General features: G+C 45.2%; 1 protein-coding gene across 1 annotated transcript in view; it reads right to left on the bottom strand.

Annotated features, from left to right (window-relative positions):
- Nucleotides 1-16,498, bottom strand: part of ugt8 (UDP glycosyltransferase 8) — a 138,177-nt gene extending 121,679 nt beyond the window's left edge. Inside the window, exons 1-5 of the mRNA XM_072462971.1 lie at nucleotides 15,660-16,498; nucleotides 10,944-11,086; nucleotides 9,688-9,764; nucleotides 8,800-9,019; nucleotides 7,730-8,728 (exon numbers count right to left, since the gene is read on the bottom strand). Of these exons, the coding sequence (XP_072319072.1) occupies nucleotides 8,344-8,728; nucleotides 8,800-9,019; nucleotides 9,688-9,764; nucleotides 10,944-11,086; nucleotides 15,660-16,487 (1,653 nt within the window). The 5' untranslated portion in view covers nucleotides 16,488-16,498 and the 3' untranslated portion in view covers nucleotides 7,730-8,343. The remainder of the gene's footprint in view (nucleotides 1-7,729; nucleotides 8,729-8,799; nucleotides 9,020-9,687; nucleotides 9,765-10,943; nucleotides 11,087-15,659) is intronic.
- Nucleotides 16,499-17,696: the final 1,198 nt, after the last annotated feature.

Raw genomic sequence — 17,696 nt, forward strand, 5'->3', positions numbered from 1 at the left:
AGTTTTTGTCTTAAAGTGTTTCCTGGTTTAAAATAAACAGGGACTTCGTGTTGTCTAAAAATTCTCTGCAGTTTTTCCGACAGGCCAGACACATAAGGGATAGAAACACCCTTCCTTCTCTGTTCAGTTTCCCTTTTGTCCTGCTTCTTGGTTCTCTTCACTCTGTTGAGGGCCCAAGCGGGGTAACCACAGGCTGAGAGGGCATTTTGGACATGTTTTTCCTCTTTTCCTCTTTTCCTTTTTTCTAACTGAGTCCAGATGACTACAACTGAAGCTTTTTCTACTATGGAACACGCCTGGACGAATGAGGGATTACACCGACGTAGACATGGATGCTTCTTTTCTCTTCAATCAGCCTGATCTAGTCCAATCCAAATCCCACATCAAAATAATAATCTCTGTAAATATATAAGTTAGTCTAATGACATTAACAAACACTGACTATGGCAATCTAGAAGTTGGTTGAATGAGACAGATTCTGATGTTTGGGGGGAATAGGCCACTGTGAAGATAAATGTGGATCAGAAAACAGGCTACACTCGTATTGAACTGGATCAAAGCTGCCAAAGTGATAGGATGGACTTACATAGACTGTGAGTTTATGAGAGAAGAAAAAAAAGAGATGTGATGTCACGATTGAAGGTAAAAATAACATTAGCCTCGCTGTAAAAATGTAATACTACTACCCTCTAGTGGACATGTTGTGAAACTGCTATATAAACGCAGCATAATAATACTTCAATCACCTGTTATTTTACATCGGAACACACCAAAACAAAGACCAGAAAAGGTGAATTATATATGTTTATATGTATGTAAATATTAAGTGTAGGTCAAACATAAGTTTAACTAAGGTCTGCCATGTGCAATTAGATTTAAAATAATACTTATTTTGTATTGAAAGTGAGGACTGTTTTTGCCACTTTTGTTGCATACATAGGCCTATCATAATTGTTCATCTTTGACCTTTTTACCACCCACCTTTTGGGGGGCTTTTGCCTGATTGTAATTTCCAGCATAGCTTTTAGGCCCAGTCTATGTTCTTCTCTTTTATTACTAAGTTTCTGATGGGGGTCTGCCATCTGTTTGTCTCCATAGAGATCTATCTTGATGTGTTTTCCCATCACAGGTGTTTTTATTTTTAAAAAGAAACAAGAAATCATTCAATTAAATTTATTTTTGCAACGGCCAAAATCAAAACAGCGGTTGTCTCGGAGGGCGACAGTGAAAAATGGATTAAACAATGTCTATAGGGACGAGGGGCGATGTCCCAGGGTCCCCTGTCCTTAGAACAAAACATTGCATTCCTATTGTGAGCACGCTTGCTTCTCCACAGATCTGCTCTGAAACTTGGCCTGTTCACGGATGCCACACGAGCACTGACTTTGGTTTAAAATGGACATGGGATATAATTGCTATAACAAGGGTGAGGAGAAAAAGGGATGGACAATAAAGTTTACATTTAATGCAGCGACCAGGGCCACCGCACTCTCAACAGAAATGTGTGAGTGATACTGACATGTAGCCTAAGTGCTCAAGCATATTGATGGAACAGAACAGCAGTTATGATGTGGTTGCCAAACATGAAAGTCAGAGTTCATCCTCATCCTCATTTGCAGGCTTTCTACTTTTATCATTAACCTACAATATTTAAAGTTAAAATCCCAAAACAACAGACTATTCAATTCAAGCATATCACCACAGCTCAGGCATTTGTGGAAAACAATCTGATAAAATAATTGAAATGTGGTGTCAGGAATTTGGAAAGAAATAATGACTGTGGTAACTTCTAGTAACAGACATCCAGCCAATGATAACGCTACCTTCTATGTTCAAGTATACAAATGTGAAATAAACTGAATGTATTTTGCTAGTGAAAACAACAGTGTTGATGAAGTGGAGCAGAGGAAGGGGAGGGAGTCCACAGTGGTGATCAGGGTAAGATGACTTTAAAGGCTCAATATGTAACATTTCTGGTGGAGGGTGTGCCACCTGCTTGTCTCTATGGCGATGCTATGGCTTTACCTGGAATGTTTAGAGTATGCATTTAAACACAGATCCTCTAACTTGTCCCTTGTCTCCATGGAGAAAGATGCATTTACATAGCAACCCTACTGTAAACAAGAGCAAAACCCATAATTACGATTTGACAGTTGCGTGTTAAAACGTATCTGCATTATTGATGGAATGTCGCTTATTGATGACATAGAGAGGAGATTGTATTTAGAACTCGGCTCTACATCCTGTCATTTTAACTTTAAATCATTTTTTAAATTTTTCTTCACAAACGGCCACTTGACTTGATATATTTTTACCACAAGGACTAACCCACCAAACAAAGTAATAATTACAAATACATGAGAACCTGTGATGTGCACGTTAACAATTATCTACATTTACAGTTATTTATGATGAAGGACATTAACAGTGAAATTATTCATTTTCTTTCATTCACATTTTCTAATAAATCCCTATTTGTAAGGTGATTTAATACAGCTTTATGAACTCAAACTTTCTGAACAAATGTTAATGTGACCTAAACAGCCCGATAGAAAGCACTTTATGTTCACTTAGTACAGTTAAAAATATGGATTGAATCTGAAAATGCCAACTTTTGATTCAAAAACTGTCACTTTTATCTTCTTCTAGGTTTTAATATTATATTGTGACTTGAATACAACACTGACGCTCCCATGAAAGCCTCAAAAGTGAGATCCAGGCGTGAAATATCATAAATAATGTCCACCGTTTACATCCCCCCCCCCCCCTTCTCCATCCATCCATTCTCTGCCGGTTTATCCGGGGCCGGGTCGCGAGGGCAGCAGTCTGAGCAGGCACTTCCAGACTTCCCTCTCCCCAGACACTTCCTCCAACTCCTCCGGGGGGATCCCGAGGCGTTCCCAGGCCAGCCGGGAGATATAGTCTCTCCAGCGTGTCCTGGGTCTTCCCCGGGGCCTCTTCCCGGTGGGACATGCCTGAAACACCTCCCGAGGGAGGCGCCCAGGAGGCATCCGGAACAGATACCCGAGCCACCTCAGCTGGCTCCTCTCGACGTGGAGGAGCAGCGGCTCTACTCCGAGCTCCCCCCGTGTGGCCGAGCTCCTCACCTTATCTCTAAGGGAGCGCCCAGCCACACGGCGGAGGAAACTCATTTCGACCGCTTGTATCCGCGATCTTGTTCTTTCGGTCACTACCCAAAGCTAATGACCATAGGTGAGGGTAGGAACGTAGACCGACCGGTAAATAGAGAGCTTTGCCTTTCGGCTCAGCTCCCTCTTTACAACAGCAGTCCGATGCAGCGACTGCATCACTGCAGCCGCTGCACGATCCGCCTGTCGATCTCACGCTCTATCCTTCCCTCACTCGTGAACAAGACCCCAAGATACTTGAACTCCTCCAATTGGGGCAAAGACTCCCCACCCACCTGAAGAGGGCAAGCCACCTTTTTCCGGTCGAGAACCTTGGCCTCGGATTTGGAGGTGCTGATTCTCATCCCAGCCGCTTCACACTCGGCTGCAAACCGTCCCAGTGCATGCTGCAGGTCCGGGTTTGCCGGACCTGCAGCAACAGCTGCAACAGCAACAGCAACATCTGCAGAAACAGCAGAGATGAGATCCTGTGGTCTCCAAACCGGACACCCTCCGACCCCTGACTGCGCCTAGAAATTCTGTCAATAAAAATTATGAACAGAACCGGTGACAAAGGGCAGCCCTGGCGGAGTCCAACATGCACTGGGAACAGGTCTGACTTACTGCCGGCAATGCGAACACAGCTCCTGCTCCGCTCATACAGGGACCGGACAGCCCTGAGCAAAGGGCCTCGGACCCCGTACTCCCGGAGCACCCCCCAAAGGACACCCGAAGGGACACGGTCGAAAGCCTTCTCCAGATCCACAAAGCACATGTGGACTGGTTGGGCAAACTCCCATGAACCCTCGAGCACCCGCTGGAGGGTATAGAGCTGGTCCAGTGTTCCACGACCGGGACGAAAACCACTCTGCTCCTCCTGAATCCGAGGTTCGACTATCGGTCGGATTCTCCTCTCCAGTACCTTGGAATAGACCTTACCCGGGAGGCTGAGAAGTGTGATCCCTCTGTAGTTGGAACACACCCTCCGGTCCCCCTTCTTGAACAGAGGGACCACCACCCCGGTCTGCCAGTCCAGAGGCACGGTCCCCGACCGCCACGCCATGTTGCAGAGACGTGTCAACAAGACAGTCCTACAACATCCAGAGACTTTAGGTACTCATCCACCCCAGGAGCCCTGCCACCGAGGAGTTTGCGAACAACCTCAGTGACTTCAGCTTGGGTGATGGATGAGCCAGCCTCCGAGTCCCCGGTCTCTACTTCCTCTTCGGAAGACGTGACTGAGGGATTAAGGAGATCCTCAAAGTATTCCTTCCACTGTCCGACGACATCCCCAGTCGAGGTCAGCAGGCCTCCACTCGCACCATAAACGGTGTTGGTGAGGCACTGCTTCCCCCTCCTGAGGCGCCGGACAGTTTGCCAGAATTTCTTTGGTGCCGACCAATAGTCCTCCTCCATGGCCTCCCCGAACTCCTCTCAGGCCCGTGTTTTTGCCTCTGCGACAGCACGAGCCGCGGCTCGCTTGGCCTGCCGATACCTGTCGATGACCTCCGGAGACCCACAAGCCAGAGTGGCCTGATAGGCCTCCTTCTTCAGTCTGACGGCATCCCTTACTTCCGGTGTCCACCACCGGGTTCGGGGGTTGCCGCCACGACAGGCACCGGAGACCTTGCGACCACAGCTCCGAGCAGCCGCATCAACAATGGAGGCGGAGAACATGGTCCACTCGGACTCAATGTCCCCAACCTCCCCCGGGACATGGGAGAAGCTCTCCCGGAGGTGCGAGTTGAATACCCTACTGACAGAGGGATCCACAAGACGTTCCCAACAGACCCTCACAATGCACTTGGGTCTGCCAAGTCTGTCCAGCTTCCTCCTCCACCAGCGGATCCAACTCACCACCAGGTGGTGATCGGTTGACAACTCTGCCCCTCTCTTCGCCCGAGTGTCCAAGACACGCGGCCGGAGGTCAGATGACACGAGAACAAAGTTGATCATTGACCTCCGGCCTAGGGTGTCCTGGTGCCACGTGCACTGATGGACACCCTTGTGTTTGAACATGGTGTTCGTTATGGACAATCCGTGGCTAGCACAGAAGTCCAATAACTGAACACCGCTCGGGTTCAGATCGGGGAAGCCGTTCTTCCCCATCACCCCTCCCCAGGTGTCACTGTCATTGCCCACGTGGGCGTTGAAGTCCCCCAGTAGAACAACGGAGTCCCCGGTCGGTGCACTGTCCAGTACTCTTCCCAAGGACTCTAAGAAGGCCGGGTACTCTGCACTACTGTTCGGCCCGTAGGCCGCCACAACAGTGAGAGACATGTCCCCCACCCGAAGGCGGAGGGACGCGACCCTCTCGTTCACTGGGGTAAACTCCAACACGTGGCGGCTGAGCTGAGGGGCTATCAGCAAGCCCACACCAGCCCGCCGCCTCTCCCCGCGGGCAACACCAGAGAAGTGGAGCGTCCAGCCCCTCTCGAGGAGATGGGTTCCAGAGCCCAAACTGTGCGTGGAGGTGAGGCCGACTATATCTAGTCGGTATCGCTCAACCTCCCGCACAAGCTCAGGCTCTTTCCCCCCCAGCGAGGTGACATTCCATGTCCCCAGAGTTAGTCTCTGTGTCTGAAGATCTGGTCGCCGAGGCCCCTGCCGTCGACTGCTGCCCAGATCTCTCTGCACCGACCCCTTATGGATCCCCACGTCGCTCTTTCGGGCCGTGCCCGGCCGGCCCCCGTGGGGTAAGACCCGGCCACCAGGCGCTCGCCATCGAGCACCCATCCCAGGCCTGGCTCCAGGATGGGGCCCCGGTGACGCAGATCCGGGCGACATAAACGGCCTTGTTCTTGTAGTCATCATAAGAGGCTTCTGAACCGATCTTTGTCTGACCCGTCACCTAGGACCTGTTTGCCTTGGGAGACCCTACCAGGGGCTTGAAGCCCCCGACAACATAGCTCCCGGGATCATTCGGGCACTCAAACCCCTCTACCACGTTAAGGTGTCGGTTTCTGTCTCACATAACAAAAGAGGGCCCGTTTTGGCCAGCGGCTACAGCAAACGAGAACACAGAGGTAAATTACACATACCAAGATGCTTTTGACTTTGTGTGTGAGGTCTGCGGGCCCCTGCAGGCTGCATGAATAATTAACCGGGCCAGTGAGTGGGCCAGAGAAGAAGCCTGGGTGTTGTGTTACCCTGCCTCACCCAGCGCTAGCATACAACACTAGATAACCCTATCTATGTGCATGCGGCTGTGCACTTGGCTACTTTTTCTACCACTTGATACCTGTAAAACCTCCCGCTGCAGAAAGCCTATACATCCCCTATCAGAGTGACACTGCAACGTCAAGTGCAATATCGAACCAGTCGGGCCACAAAACACAGATTTTCAGGCCTTTGTTAAATGCTTTGGCTGGATCTTTATCATTAAAAAAAAAGCGAGGATAGCTTCTGCAAACGTTTTTTTATTTATTTTTATTCAGTATTAGCATTATAATAGTTTTTTTTTTTACAGTGTTCTATGTACAAGGATCAATTTAGAGACTTTTTATAACCTAGAAAAAAATCTAAAAAAGAAGGTAAATAAAGGTAAAAGTTTAAAAAGGAGAACTAAAGTGAAGCAAATGTGGTAACACACACAAAATGTAAAAGAAAGTTGACAAGATGCATGAGCAAGTGCACTTACGAAGGCTCGATGAAGGCAGTTAATAAATTACGACGTTGCGCGTGTAAAGAAGGCAAAGGGTTTCACAAGTTCACAAGTAATACTGAGAGAAACTTGTTTAATCTACACTCTGTTCATAGCTTCACCGACTGATGGAAACAACCCTTTGAGTCCCAGCTGCTTTTGAGGATGGTGAGGTGAAGATTCAAGTATGCGGTCAAGTCCTTAAGGTCAACTGGTTTAGGTTGCTCCCGGCCGTTTTCGACAGCTCACAGAGGATGAAACGCTATTGGTTGTATAGAACCTACGTAACTTGGGTTTAGGATGCCGCGTGCTGGATAATCTCTTTTCAGCCAGTGCAGTACGTTTGGCGAGAGATTGGAGATCGTCTTTGCTTTTCCGCCTCTGCTTGATCTGCATTAAGAATTAAGGCATGGCATCTTAACGCTGGCAGCAGAGGGGACAGCTGAAGCCACCGAAACAAATTTAAAAGTGGGACCGTGTGTAGAAACTGTCCACTCTGATTAAACTGTGCGTACACGTCAATAATCAAGCAATCACGAAAAGGCAGTTCACGTGAAACATTCTACCCCTCATCCCAATCTTAAATAATCTACCTTCTCAACAGTGTTTACTCTCGATTTAAATTAACATTTGCAATAGAACAAACAACCACAATAATGGCAATCTAATGATGCGCTAATTAATAAATACAACCACAGGATTTGCAAAAGGCTTCAATTCGTATGGTTTGGTTGTAGTGATCCACAGTATCCTTGGTAGTTAGTGTCTTCGTATTGTCTGATTAATGCAAGAATGAAACAAAGTTCAGCGTAAGAGGCCAAACCTAGTGTTTCTGTATCTTTAGGACTACTTCTACTACTACTACTGTGTGAAAAATATGTCTTTATTACAAGATATTTCCAATTTAATCGGTATGCAATTAAAATTAGCAAAATAAATCATATCATAATTTAAGGACCACCATGAATACTGTGGATAATGCACTAAACTGCTGCTCCCAATAACAGGACATTAATAATTACGTTAATATTACCTCCGAGCAGAGGTGGGAGTGTAACGTCATTCAAAACAAAATAAATTAGAAAGATAAAAAGATTTGACATTAAAATGCATTTGTACAGAAATAATAAATAGATTTCACTTCTATTTACATTTTGCCATCTATCGATCTGAAACAGTGTTTGGTGTTTAAACTAAATATTCTACGGATTCCATTTATACTTTTAATTCTGAGGATAGAAGGTTGGCGCACGGACTTTGCTTCCTCTGCAAGGAAACAAGAAGACACCAGGGAAGATGTCAGAGAGAATGTGCCGACACTGTTTCTCCCACAAGGTGTATCCTCAGAGAACTTTCCAATTTATTTAGTGGAGCTGTAGCTGCTGCTCTTCAGGTTGTTTTCTGTCTCGGTGCACACACTCACACTTCCACACGGATCCTACGTGATGGTCTGGAACCTTTTGACGCAGAGCTTTGAACAGCAGTCTTAGTCTTCAAACTTTTCACAAACCCTTAAAGCAGCACAAGAGCAGTGTCTTTGGGCCTTCTCGTTCCTTGTGGCCGACTGAATTATTAATCGCTCTTCTTTTCACTTTTTATGGAACCATTACGTTTGTGTTTGCTGTTGACCAGCGTTTCACTGTGGCAGTGTCCGTTGGTCAAACTTCCTTCTCCACTAACAGCAGCTGCTCCTCGTCTCTTCCCGTCGGTGGCATTTCCCCTGAGAAGACGGCTTAATCGGGACAGAGCAAAGATGAGCAATGTTCCCCCAACGCCTACAGTGAGGATCACATCTAACAGGAAGTACTGGTAGACGGACACATCGTAGACAGCGGCGCGGAGGTGATTGGCCCCGTTGTGTCGGAGGATGTAGCAGATCCAGTACACAGCCCTAGTGACCGGGTGCCCCGGCTGGTCCTTGTGAATGGTGGAGAGGAGCTGCGCCTGCTCACGGTACCTGCAAAACACATGGCTTTAGTTTCATTCTCTACACACTTAAAGATGATGAGCCCAGACTAAGGCACATACTTGGAGTCTTTGATGATGCTTGTGAGAGCTGTGTACAGGTCGTCTTCGCTCATAGACTTCCAGTGCAGCATGATGCCCATGCCTTTGGCAGCAACACGTGTCATTGTGTCGTAGTGGTCTCCAAACAGAGGAACGCCCACCACAGGGATCCCATGGTACATGGCCTCGTAGATGCTGTTGAGACCACCGTGGCTCAGGAAAGCCCTGGTGTTGGCATGGCCTGGACAGGGAAGCAACAACATGTGATTCCATTTCAAATGTACCTGTCCTTCCACATTGCGGTCATAATCATTTTTAGCAAATGAGTCAGTTCATACACTGCTCAAAGAAGAGCATGTTTACCTTTTCTCAACTGTGTTTTTGAACAAATAAGATTTTAAAGAGGGTAATCTCCTTTATACACATCCTGTCAATGTATAATGGACTGACAAGTGATATGACATTTGTTTTGTATGTACAGCTCCAAAACAAATGTCGCCACTAGGAAAAGAAACATGACCTAACCTATAACAGTTTATCTAACTATATATCACTTAACATTGTGATATAGTAACAGAACAAAGCAACTTAATAACTCTTAATTTCTACCTTTTTAGTGAGAAGGGTTTACACAATGACTGAATGATTGATTGATTGAATGATTGTTTCGTTAGCATCCGCATTAGCTGCTCGTTTAATGGCCCCTAGTCTTCTATGGAAACGACTCGTGTCACACCTACAGCACCCCAGCATGTGTCATGACATGCAGCTGGACTGAAAGCAGGTTTGGTGAGACGTGCCTGAAAGCTGTCAGACTGATCAAAAACCGGCCAAACACTCACATACACACATACAAGACAACATCGACAACCCTCTCATTCGGCAAAAACGTGGTAAGTATGGACGCACCTAAGAGGTCATTCTGAGGCATCCAGTCGACCAGCTTGGTGTTGTTGCCAAGGTTACGAGGTGGAACCCCTGAGAATCTGCAGAGAGAGAACATGTAAAACGATCATTGATGCTTGCCTAATAAAGTGTGCACACATTTTGTTTTTACAACTGCACGAGCGCCAGTTTTAGTTCATTCCCACTTCACAAAATGTTTCTCCCCGTCTGACAAAGCATCAATTCACTGTCCTCCCAATGAAAGCCGACAGGCGGACGGCATTTGCATCATCTCCATGGCCTGCGCTCCTCATTTCCCTTTTGTCAAACAGCACGAATGCTTGCTTTCGATTTGGCGACGGGTGCAATTTAAGAACAGTGAATTTAATCTTGTAGCTCGCCTTAGGGACAACACTTTTAGCTAAAAAGAAGTTAGTATTTCAGAGATTTTTTTGGGGGGGGGGAAGTTTTCAGTAGGAAAAATACATTTGAAAAGAAAAAAAGTAGAAAAGGGACTAATCCAAAAAGTATAAAAGATGTGTTAACAATATAAGCAGCATTTGTTAGCTCCACTTTGTGTGTTTTTTTAATTCTGACTTCACTTTGGTGTGTTTTAAGTGGAGAAAACAAGGCAAGTGTAGCTCAGAGTAATCCGATCCAGTCCACACATGCCTTGGTTTTGCTCTGGGGGGAGGCTAGCTTGTATCCAGCTCACGCTACGGAGGGCTTCAAGCGAAACGTCTGGGAACCGACCCATTGCACTGCATCAAAGACCTGTGGCCAATGATGTCATCGCATGGAGTATGTCACCGTTTGCTCAGCAGCTAAAGCCAAGCGCAGAGTGATCATGAACCATTAACTCGGCCACACTAAACGTCTATAGATGATTAAACCCGAGAGCAGCAGGTTCAGCCAATGCCTCGCGATCGCCGGGACAAAGTTTGGAACTACGGAGCACCTTGAACACAACACAAATGACCTTAAAGTGTCGCTAATCCAAGACAAATGTAGCAATCGTCATCTGAGGTGTTTATTCTTCCACTCTTTGTTATCAGGTCTTTTTCAAAGGAGTTATGAGAACTCTGGGTAAATGATTACCTCTGATTAAAGTGCAAACACACGTATCACTGCAAACTCAGCAACGACTAGCAATAAACGCACATTCTTTTCCGAGCAACGCCTTCATTTGACCTCATAGTTGTGCGATTGTGGACCTGACGTTATGAAGTGCAGTTTGATACGGCGTGGTGCATGTTTCGGTCTGTGCGTTTGTGCGTCACCTCCAGACCACGCGCTGCGGCAGTCGGGCCAGAGCGCCGGCCAGTTTGTGTGCGATGTCATGGGAAAGGTACTTGACCCCGGCTCCGAAGGACACCACCACGAAGCCGTGCTCCGCTGTGTCGTTCACCCAGGCCTCAAAATCCTGAGGGAGGGGGGAAAAAAGGGTTAAATAAAGTGACTAAATCTGGGCGGTGCCGCTGGTGGCAGTATCTACCTGCAAAACATGCTATCGATCGTAAACCCAGAAGAAGAAGAAAAGTGCGCTGCTGTAGCACTATGGAGTGAGTGCGTGTTGGCTGCTTCGAAAATTCATTATGTTCATATTCATGCAGCGGCATTATTCATCCGGAAAGGGACAAGAAGTCGTTCCACAAGATCTGACTCAATTTGTTTAACACAACTTTGACTTGGGCTCGCAGCCAGGAGTCGAAATATGTCGCAAGGTAGAAACAACAAAGTATAATAATAGATCCAGGGGCAATTCTCCTAATACCTTCTTCACAAAGCACTAAAGGTGTGTAGATATAAATAGTTATTATAGGAGTTGTCGGTGTAATCTCTCATTCGTCCAGGAGAGTTCCATTGGTGATAAAAGATTCAGTTGTCGTCCCTGCAGATTGAGAATGACTCTGGGATGAGTGTCCAGACGACGTTATTAATATAGATTATGTCAAATCTGGTCTCGTACTGGTCTCAGTCTCAGTCTCAATCTCGTTCTGGTCTTGTTCTCGTTCTGGTCTTGTTCTAGTTCTCGTTCTGGTCTTGTTCTGGTTCTGGTTCTGGTTCTGGTTCTGGTCTTGTTCTAGTTTTCATTCTGGTTCTTGTTCTGGTTCTCGTTCTGGTCTGGTTCTCGTTCTGTTCTAGTTCTCGTTCTCGGTCTCGTTCTCGGTCGCGTTCTGGTTCTGGTTCTGGTGTTGTTCTGGTTCTGGTTCTCCTTCTGGTCTTGTTCTGGTTCTGGGGTTGTTCTGGTTCTGGTGTTGTTCTGGTTCTGGTGTTGTTCTGGTTCTCCTTCTGGTCTTGTTCTCGTTCTCGTTCTAGTTCTAGTTCTAGTTGTTGTTCTTGTTCTTGTTCTTGTTCTTGTTCTAGTTCTAGTTCTAGTTCTAGTTCTAGTTCTAGTTCTAGTTTTAGTTTTAGTTATTGGTTTCGTTCTGGTTCTGGTTCTCCTTCTGGTCTTGGTCTTGTCTTGGTCTGGTTCTGGTGTTGTTCTGGTTCTGGTGTTGTTCTGGTTCTGGTGTTGGTCTTGGTCTCGTTCTCGTTCTCGTTCTGGTGTTGTTCTCGTTCTGGTTCTCCTTCTGGTCTCGTTCTGGTTCTCGGTCTTGTCTTGGTCTCGTTCTCGTTCTCGGTCTGGTGTTGTTCTCGGTCTCGGTCTCGGTCTCGGTCTCGGTCCTCGGTTCTCGTTCTCGTTCTCGTTCTCGGTCTCGGTCTCGGTTCTCGGTCTGGTGTTGTTCTCGGTCTGGTGTTGTTCTCGGTCTCGAATCTCGGGTCTCGGGTCTCGGTCTCGGTCCTCGGTCCTCGGTTCTCGTTCTCGATCTGGTGTTGTTCTCGGTCTGGTGTTGTTCTTGGTCTGGTGTTGTTCTCGGTCTGGTGTTGTTCTCGGTCTCGGTCTCGTTCTCGGTCTGGTTCTCGGTCTGGTTCTCGGTCTCGGTCTCGGTCCTCGGTTCTCGTTCTCGGTCTGGTTCTCGTTCTCGGTCTGGTTCTCGGTCTGGTTCTCGTCTCGGTCCTCGGGTCTCGGGTCTCGGGTCTCGGTCTGGTTCTGTGTCTGGTTCTGGTTCTGGTCTCATTCTCATTCTGGTCTCGTTTCGGTCTCCTCTCGTTCTCGTCTTTTGGGGATTGTGTCTCGTCCCCCCACATGTGAACAAGGAACTAGTTAGATAGATTTAAATATGTACTTCCTTCTTTCACAGGTTGAAAATCAGGTACCCCAGATTTAATTGGACATAAACAGAAGTATAGGCTGGGTTTTATTAACAATACGCTTGTGGTTTCTGATGAATAAAACTATAAAACTGTAGCTCATTTCAAAAACCAAGTCTCCGTTCTCAGTGGGTCTGAGTTGAACTGAAAATGTACGTCGTTGTCTTTACCACTCACAATTAATGAGACTAAACAAGAGACATTTTCTTGCAAACTGTATTCTTTTATTTGATGGTGTTATCATCAGTGGTGGAAATGTTTACTCAACTGAAAAGTACAGAGGCTTTTATAGTACAAGTTAGTTACTTTTTACACATTATTTTAGATAGGTCTTTGATACTAAATTTTAAGACATTAAAGAGTTTAAAGCTGAATGTTGTTTCAAACCACAATCTGCATATTATTGTTGCTCTCAGAGCAGTGTCATTATGTGTGTTTGTAGGTACAGAGAGGAACATCGAGTCCATGTGCTGTGCTCAGAAACTCAACACTAAAGCACACGGAGAATTTTAAAAACCTATTAAAAAGTACAATTACACATAAATCTATTAATTTGCTGTAAAGTAACAATGTAAAGTAACAATTTGTAATTCGTTATTTTCCACCCCTGATTATATGTTTTTTTCTAATTTAATAATTGTATCGAATAGAAGGTGTAGTACTACTACTACTACTACTACTACTACTACTACTACTAATAATAATAATAATAATAATAATAATAATAATAATAATAAAGATTATCATACAATATTATTCATAACAATAATTGTATTATTATTATTATTATTATTATTATCATTATCATTATCATTATCATTATCATTATTATTATTATTATTATTATTATTATTATTATTATTACTTAACATTTAAAGGCCACTTTTTTGGACACTCAAATACGCTTCAAATTGCATTATTCATTCACTCCACATTAAGTGGTGGTAAGATACTTCTGTAGCAACAGGCGCCCTGGGGAAGCAAGGCCACCACCCCAGCACACAACATCCATACTAGGCATACTATGTGGGTGAACAGTTTGCACGAGAGGCACTGCTGTCCCACTGTGGCGCCTGGTTTTCCCAGCAGATTCCCATCCAAGGACTAACGTTTTATTTTGACTGTTGTCAATTTCCTTCAGGATCAATAAAGTCTCAATCAATCAATCAATCAATCAATCAATCAATCAATCAATCAATCAATCTAACAAAACCCCTCTTGCTTACTGCTCTGACAAGAATTTAAAATATCAGTTTATTGCTCAGCCTGTTTAGACTCTGTGGAGCAAAACGAGACAACAGGGAGTCACCACAGCCTCCTTTGTTACTGTTGTGTGGTTTATGTTGCTGTGAATACCTGGAGGTGCTAGCTGCATTACCGCTTGTGGACACTTTGTTCAAGTGGTTTATTCTGGAAAGATCTGTACTTGTCTAAATTGCCACAATCACCATATTCGCACTGTGCTTTCAAAGTTCCCGGCTAAATACATGTTCATTATTTGTGTAACATGCTGCAGACAGAAGGATTTCACAGAAGTGAGACTGAGACATGGCAGGGTGAAGGGTGTCCCGGGGTAAAGTGGTTCCGATGCACTGATAGGCAGAGGACAAATGGGGAGACGCAGCGCAGGCTCCAGCTGCAGCAGCACACTGGGCTCTGTGTCCCCACAACGCAGCCTCAGTGACCCCACACAGAGCCTCAGTGTGGCCTGTGTGTCTCTCTGAGCCCGCGGCCCGCTCTGGGACAATGGCCGTGTTCTCCCTCCATTTCCATTAGAACTCCTTCCACACAACTCACACAATGTGCCCTATTGGCTCGAGTGGCATTCCAGCACCCCCCGCAGCAGATACCAGTGTCCTGTTCAGTGGATGTGCCCAGGCAATCACCATAGGCCTCTGCCCTCCATCACGCCCCTCTGCCCTGCTATCTGCTCCAAATCCCTTCAACTCAGACCCATTCTCAAAGAGCAGTTCTGCTTAAGGCTCTCTTTGTGTCTGGCTAACAATTAGACACAATGTTCTATAGCACGTTTCAAAATTAAATGTGTTGGGTCCACCAACCCGAAGGTCAAGTTCTGTGGTTATGGCTGGACACTTAACCCATTCTAATATGAAAGTGGTGGCGCAGATTAGCAGACTCACTTCCGTCAATCTGCCCAGGGCAGCGGTGACTAAAATAGTAGCTTATCATCACGTACTGGACTGTAGTGATAGCCCTTCAGTGTAGCCCTTCGAGAGGCTTTGACAAGCCTGTAAGGCACAAGTCTGAGCCATCATTAATATCATTATTAGAAAACCTACAAAATAATGATAATGCTGGCAAGAAAAAGAAGAAAAAGACACACAAAATATAAAACCTGATTGACTTCGAGTTCCAGTTCTGTTTACTGACAATATGTCTATGTTTATGTTTGATTTAGTATTGTCGCCAGACTAAAGTTGACAACACAATTTCGATACTAACGAAAACCCTTGATGCCAAATTTCTCAATGAGAATAGAAAAATGCACGCAACAGAAAGTAATTTTCAACCCAAAATATTGTTACTTTATTTATTATTTATTTAGTTATTGCCGTGACTAAACTACAGGAAATGTCAATTTTAGTCCTATGCATGTATTTTGTTCAGTATCGATACTTGTTTAAATGAGTATCTAGAGTTAATACCAGTTTTATAATCAATTAGTATTTGCTAATATTTTTGACAGTCCTAGTTTAGTTATTGTGTACATGAACTTACTGGGCTTGTCTAAATAATAATTTTGAGAAATGTATAACTGTGTAGAGTGTGTGAGCACTGACCTCGGGCAGGGGGCTGGGGGGCTTGGTGAGGATGCCCCCAATGTAGACCACGTGGGGCAGTGTGGGCCGGGGGAACTCCAGCGCCAGGTCAGTGCACAGCATCCACAGCCGACTGCCCTGCACCAGGTCACTCATGGCCACCTGAGGCTGGACGCCGTACTTCTGCATGATGCGGTCATACTTAGGCAGGGCGACGTACTGGACCCCGACGCGCTGCACCAGGTACAGAGCCGTATTAGTGATGCGCTCCAGCAGTGTCATGCGGTCTGTCAGTAGAGAGTTGAATTCTGGGACATAAGAGAGAGGAGCAGGGGCACCGGCCTCAGCAGGATACCACAAGCCTGTTCCGAACACGGCGTACTGGACCCCCAGGATGTGGGCGATCACAAAGCCGCACATCTCATTGGGGTCCACTAGCAGCAGGTCAAACTGGGCTTCTTTCAGGCGGGTCATGACCTCCACACTGCCTACTACAGCATCACAGTTCTGAGAATAGTGATCCAGGATGTCAAACAGCTCAAGGAAAGTCAAGCGGCCCGAGAAGATGTTGTTGACTTTGGACTGGAGGAAAGTGTCTGCAGAGCTGCTGTTAAAAATCCCTGGGTAGCGCTGCAGATGATAGTGAGGAGAGGGCGGGATCTCTCGACCCTCCGATACCAGGAAGTGGGTTTCATGACCCTCTTGGTGTAGAGCCGTGGCTAAAGTCTTGAAGATGTATAGGTGCGACTCAAACATGATGGGCGGGACAACGATGACTTTCCCCGCCCAGGATGAAGGCCCCCACAAGAGCAGGGTGAGGAGCAGCAGCACAGGTGAAGGCCGACCCATGGCTGCAATCACAAACATAAGACGTATGTTAAAAAGCATGACGACAAAAGGCTCACTGTAGCTACAGCAATGCCTTATTATACACGGTGCACTTCAAAGTTAGCAACCATGAATATAAATCAATATTACTAGCTGTTTGTTAACGGTGCTTGCTTGAATTTTAAAGCAGGAGGATTAATATAAGCTGTATTACAAATGAACAATTGTTCAGTATGTGTATTAAAAACTCCTTTGTCAAATAACCCTCTGTCTTAAGCCCTGTGTAGCCGCTCAGTTTGAGCAGAGCAAACACTAGCCTGGTGTGGGCCGCACCAGCGTCATTCTGGGCCTCCAGCCTCTGTTCACAAAGACAACACAAAGACCACTTATCTCTGCTTCTACGCAAATTCAACCTCGAAATGTTAAATTACCATCATGTTATAGAAGTGTGAAATACATTGAAAGTCTTTCAATAACACCAAAGCAGGCATACAGCTTAAAGGCTTAGCAATAAATTATTATATTAACTCATATTATTAATGAGTAAGAGGCAACTACATTTAGAAGTTAGGGCTAGGTTCTACTAAATAAATTCTTGGTCGACTAAAGATGAGCCCTGTTAAATCGATTAATCGGCTAGAAATGTGTGTGATGTGCTGCTGTCAAAAGCTCTTGCGCCGCTTCCCAATGGTCGTGTCAGAATCAGAAAAGGTTTATTGCCATTGACAACGAACAGAATTCACAAACGCAGGAACTTGCTTTGGTGATTTGATGCAACATAAATTACTGAAAAATGATAAAATAACCTCAGTCAAAAAGAAAAACTATTTAAATCTGCTATAGGATAAAATCAAAAATAGGCTTACTATGTGTGACCATGACATTTTAATAATTTGTAATGATTTTGTAAACTTGTCTTGTTTATAAATCTAACTTTGATATAACTAAAAGACATTAAAACGAGACAAAAAAAGCATCTTCACAAACGAAAAGGAAGATTAAACTACATTGTCACTCTAAAACTCTCTTCTCTTTACAAAAAAAAAAAAGAATGAATACCGTATTTTCCGGACTATAAGTCGCACCAGCCCAAAAATGCATAATAGAGAAGAAAAAAACATATATAAGTTGCACTGGAGTATGAAATGCGGTTGCAAGTGTGAAAATAACAAATAATATCACATATAAGTTGCTTCGGAGTATAAGTATAAGTATATAAATATAAGTATA

This window comes from Eucyclogobius newberryi, unplaced genomic scaffold (genome assembly GCF_026437365.1).
Source record: "Eucyclogobius newberryi isolate DKJ021-1_F unplaced genomic scaffold, fEucNew1.0.hap1 SCAF_4, whole genome shotgun sequence".
NCBI lineage: Eukaryota > Metazoa > Chordata > Actinopteri > Gobiiformes > Gobiidae > Eucyclogobius > Eucyclogobius newberryi.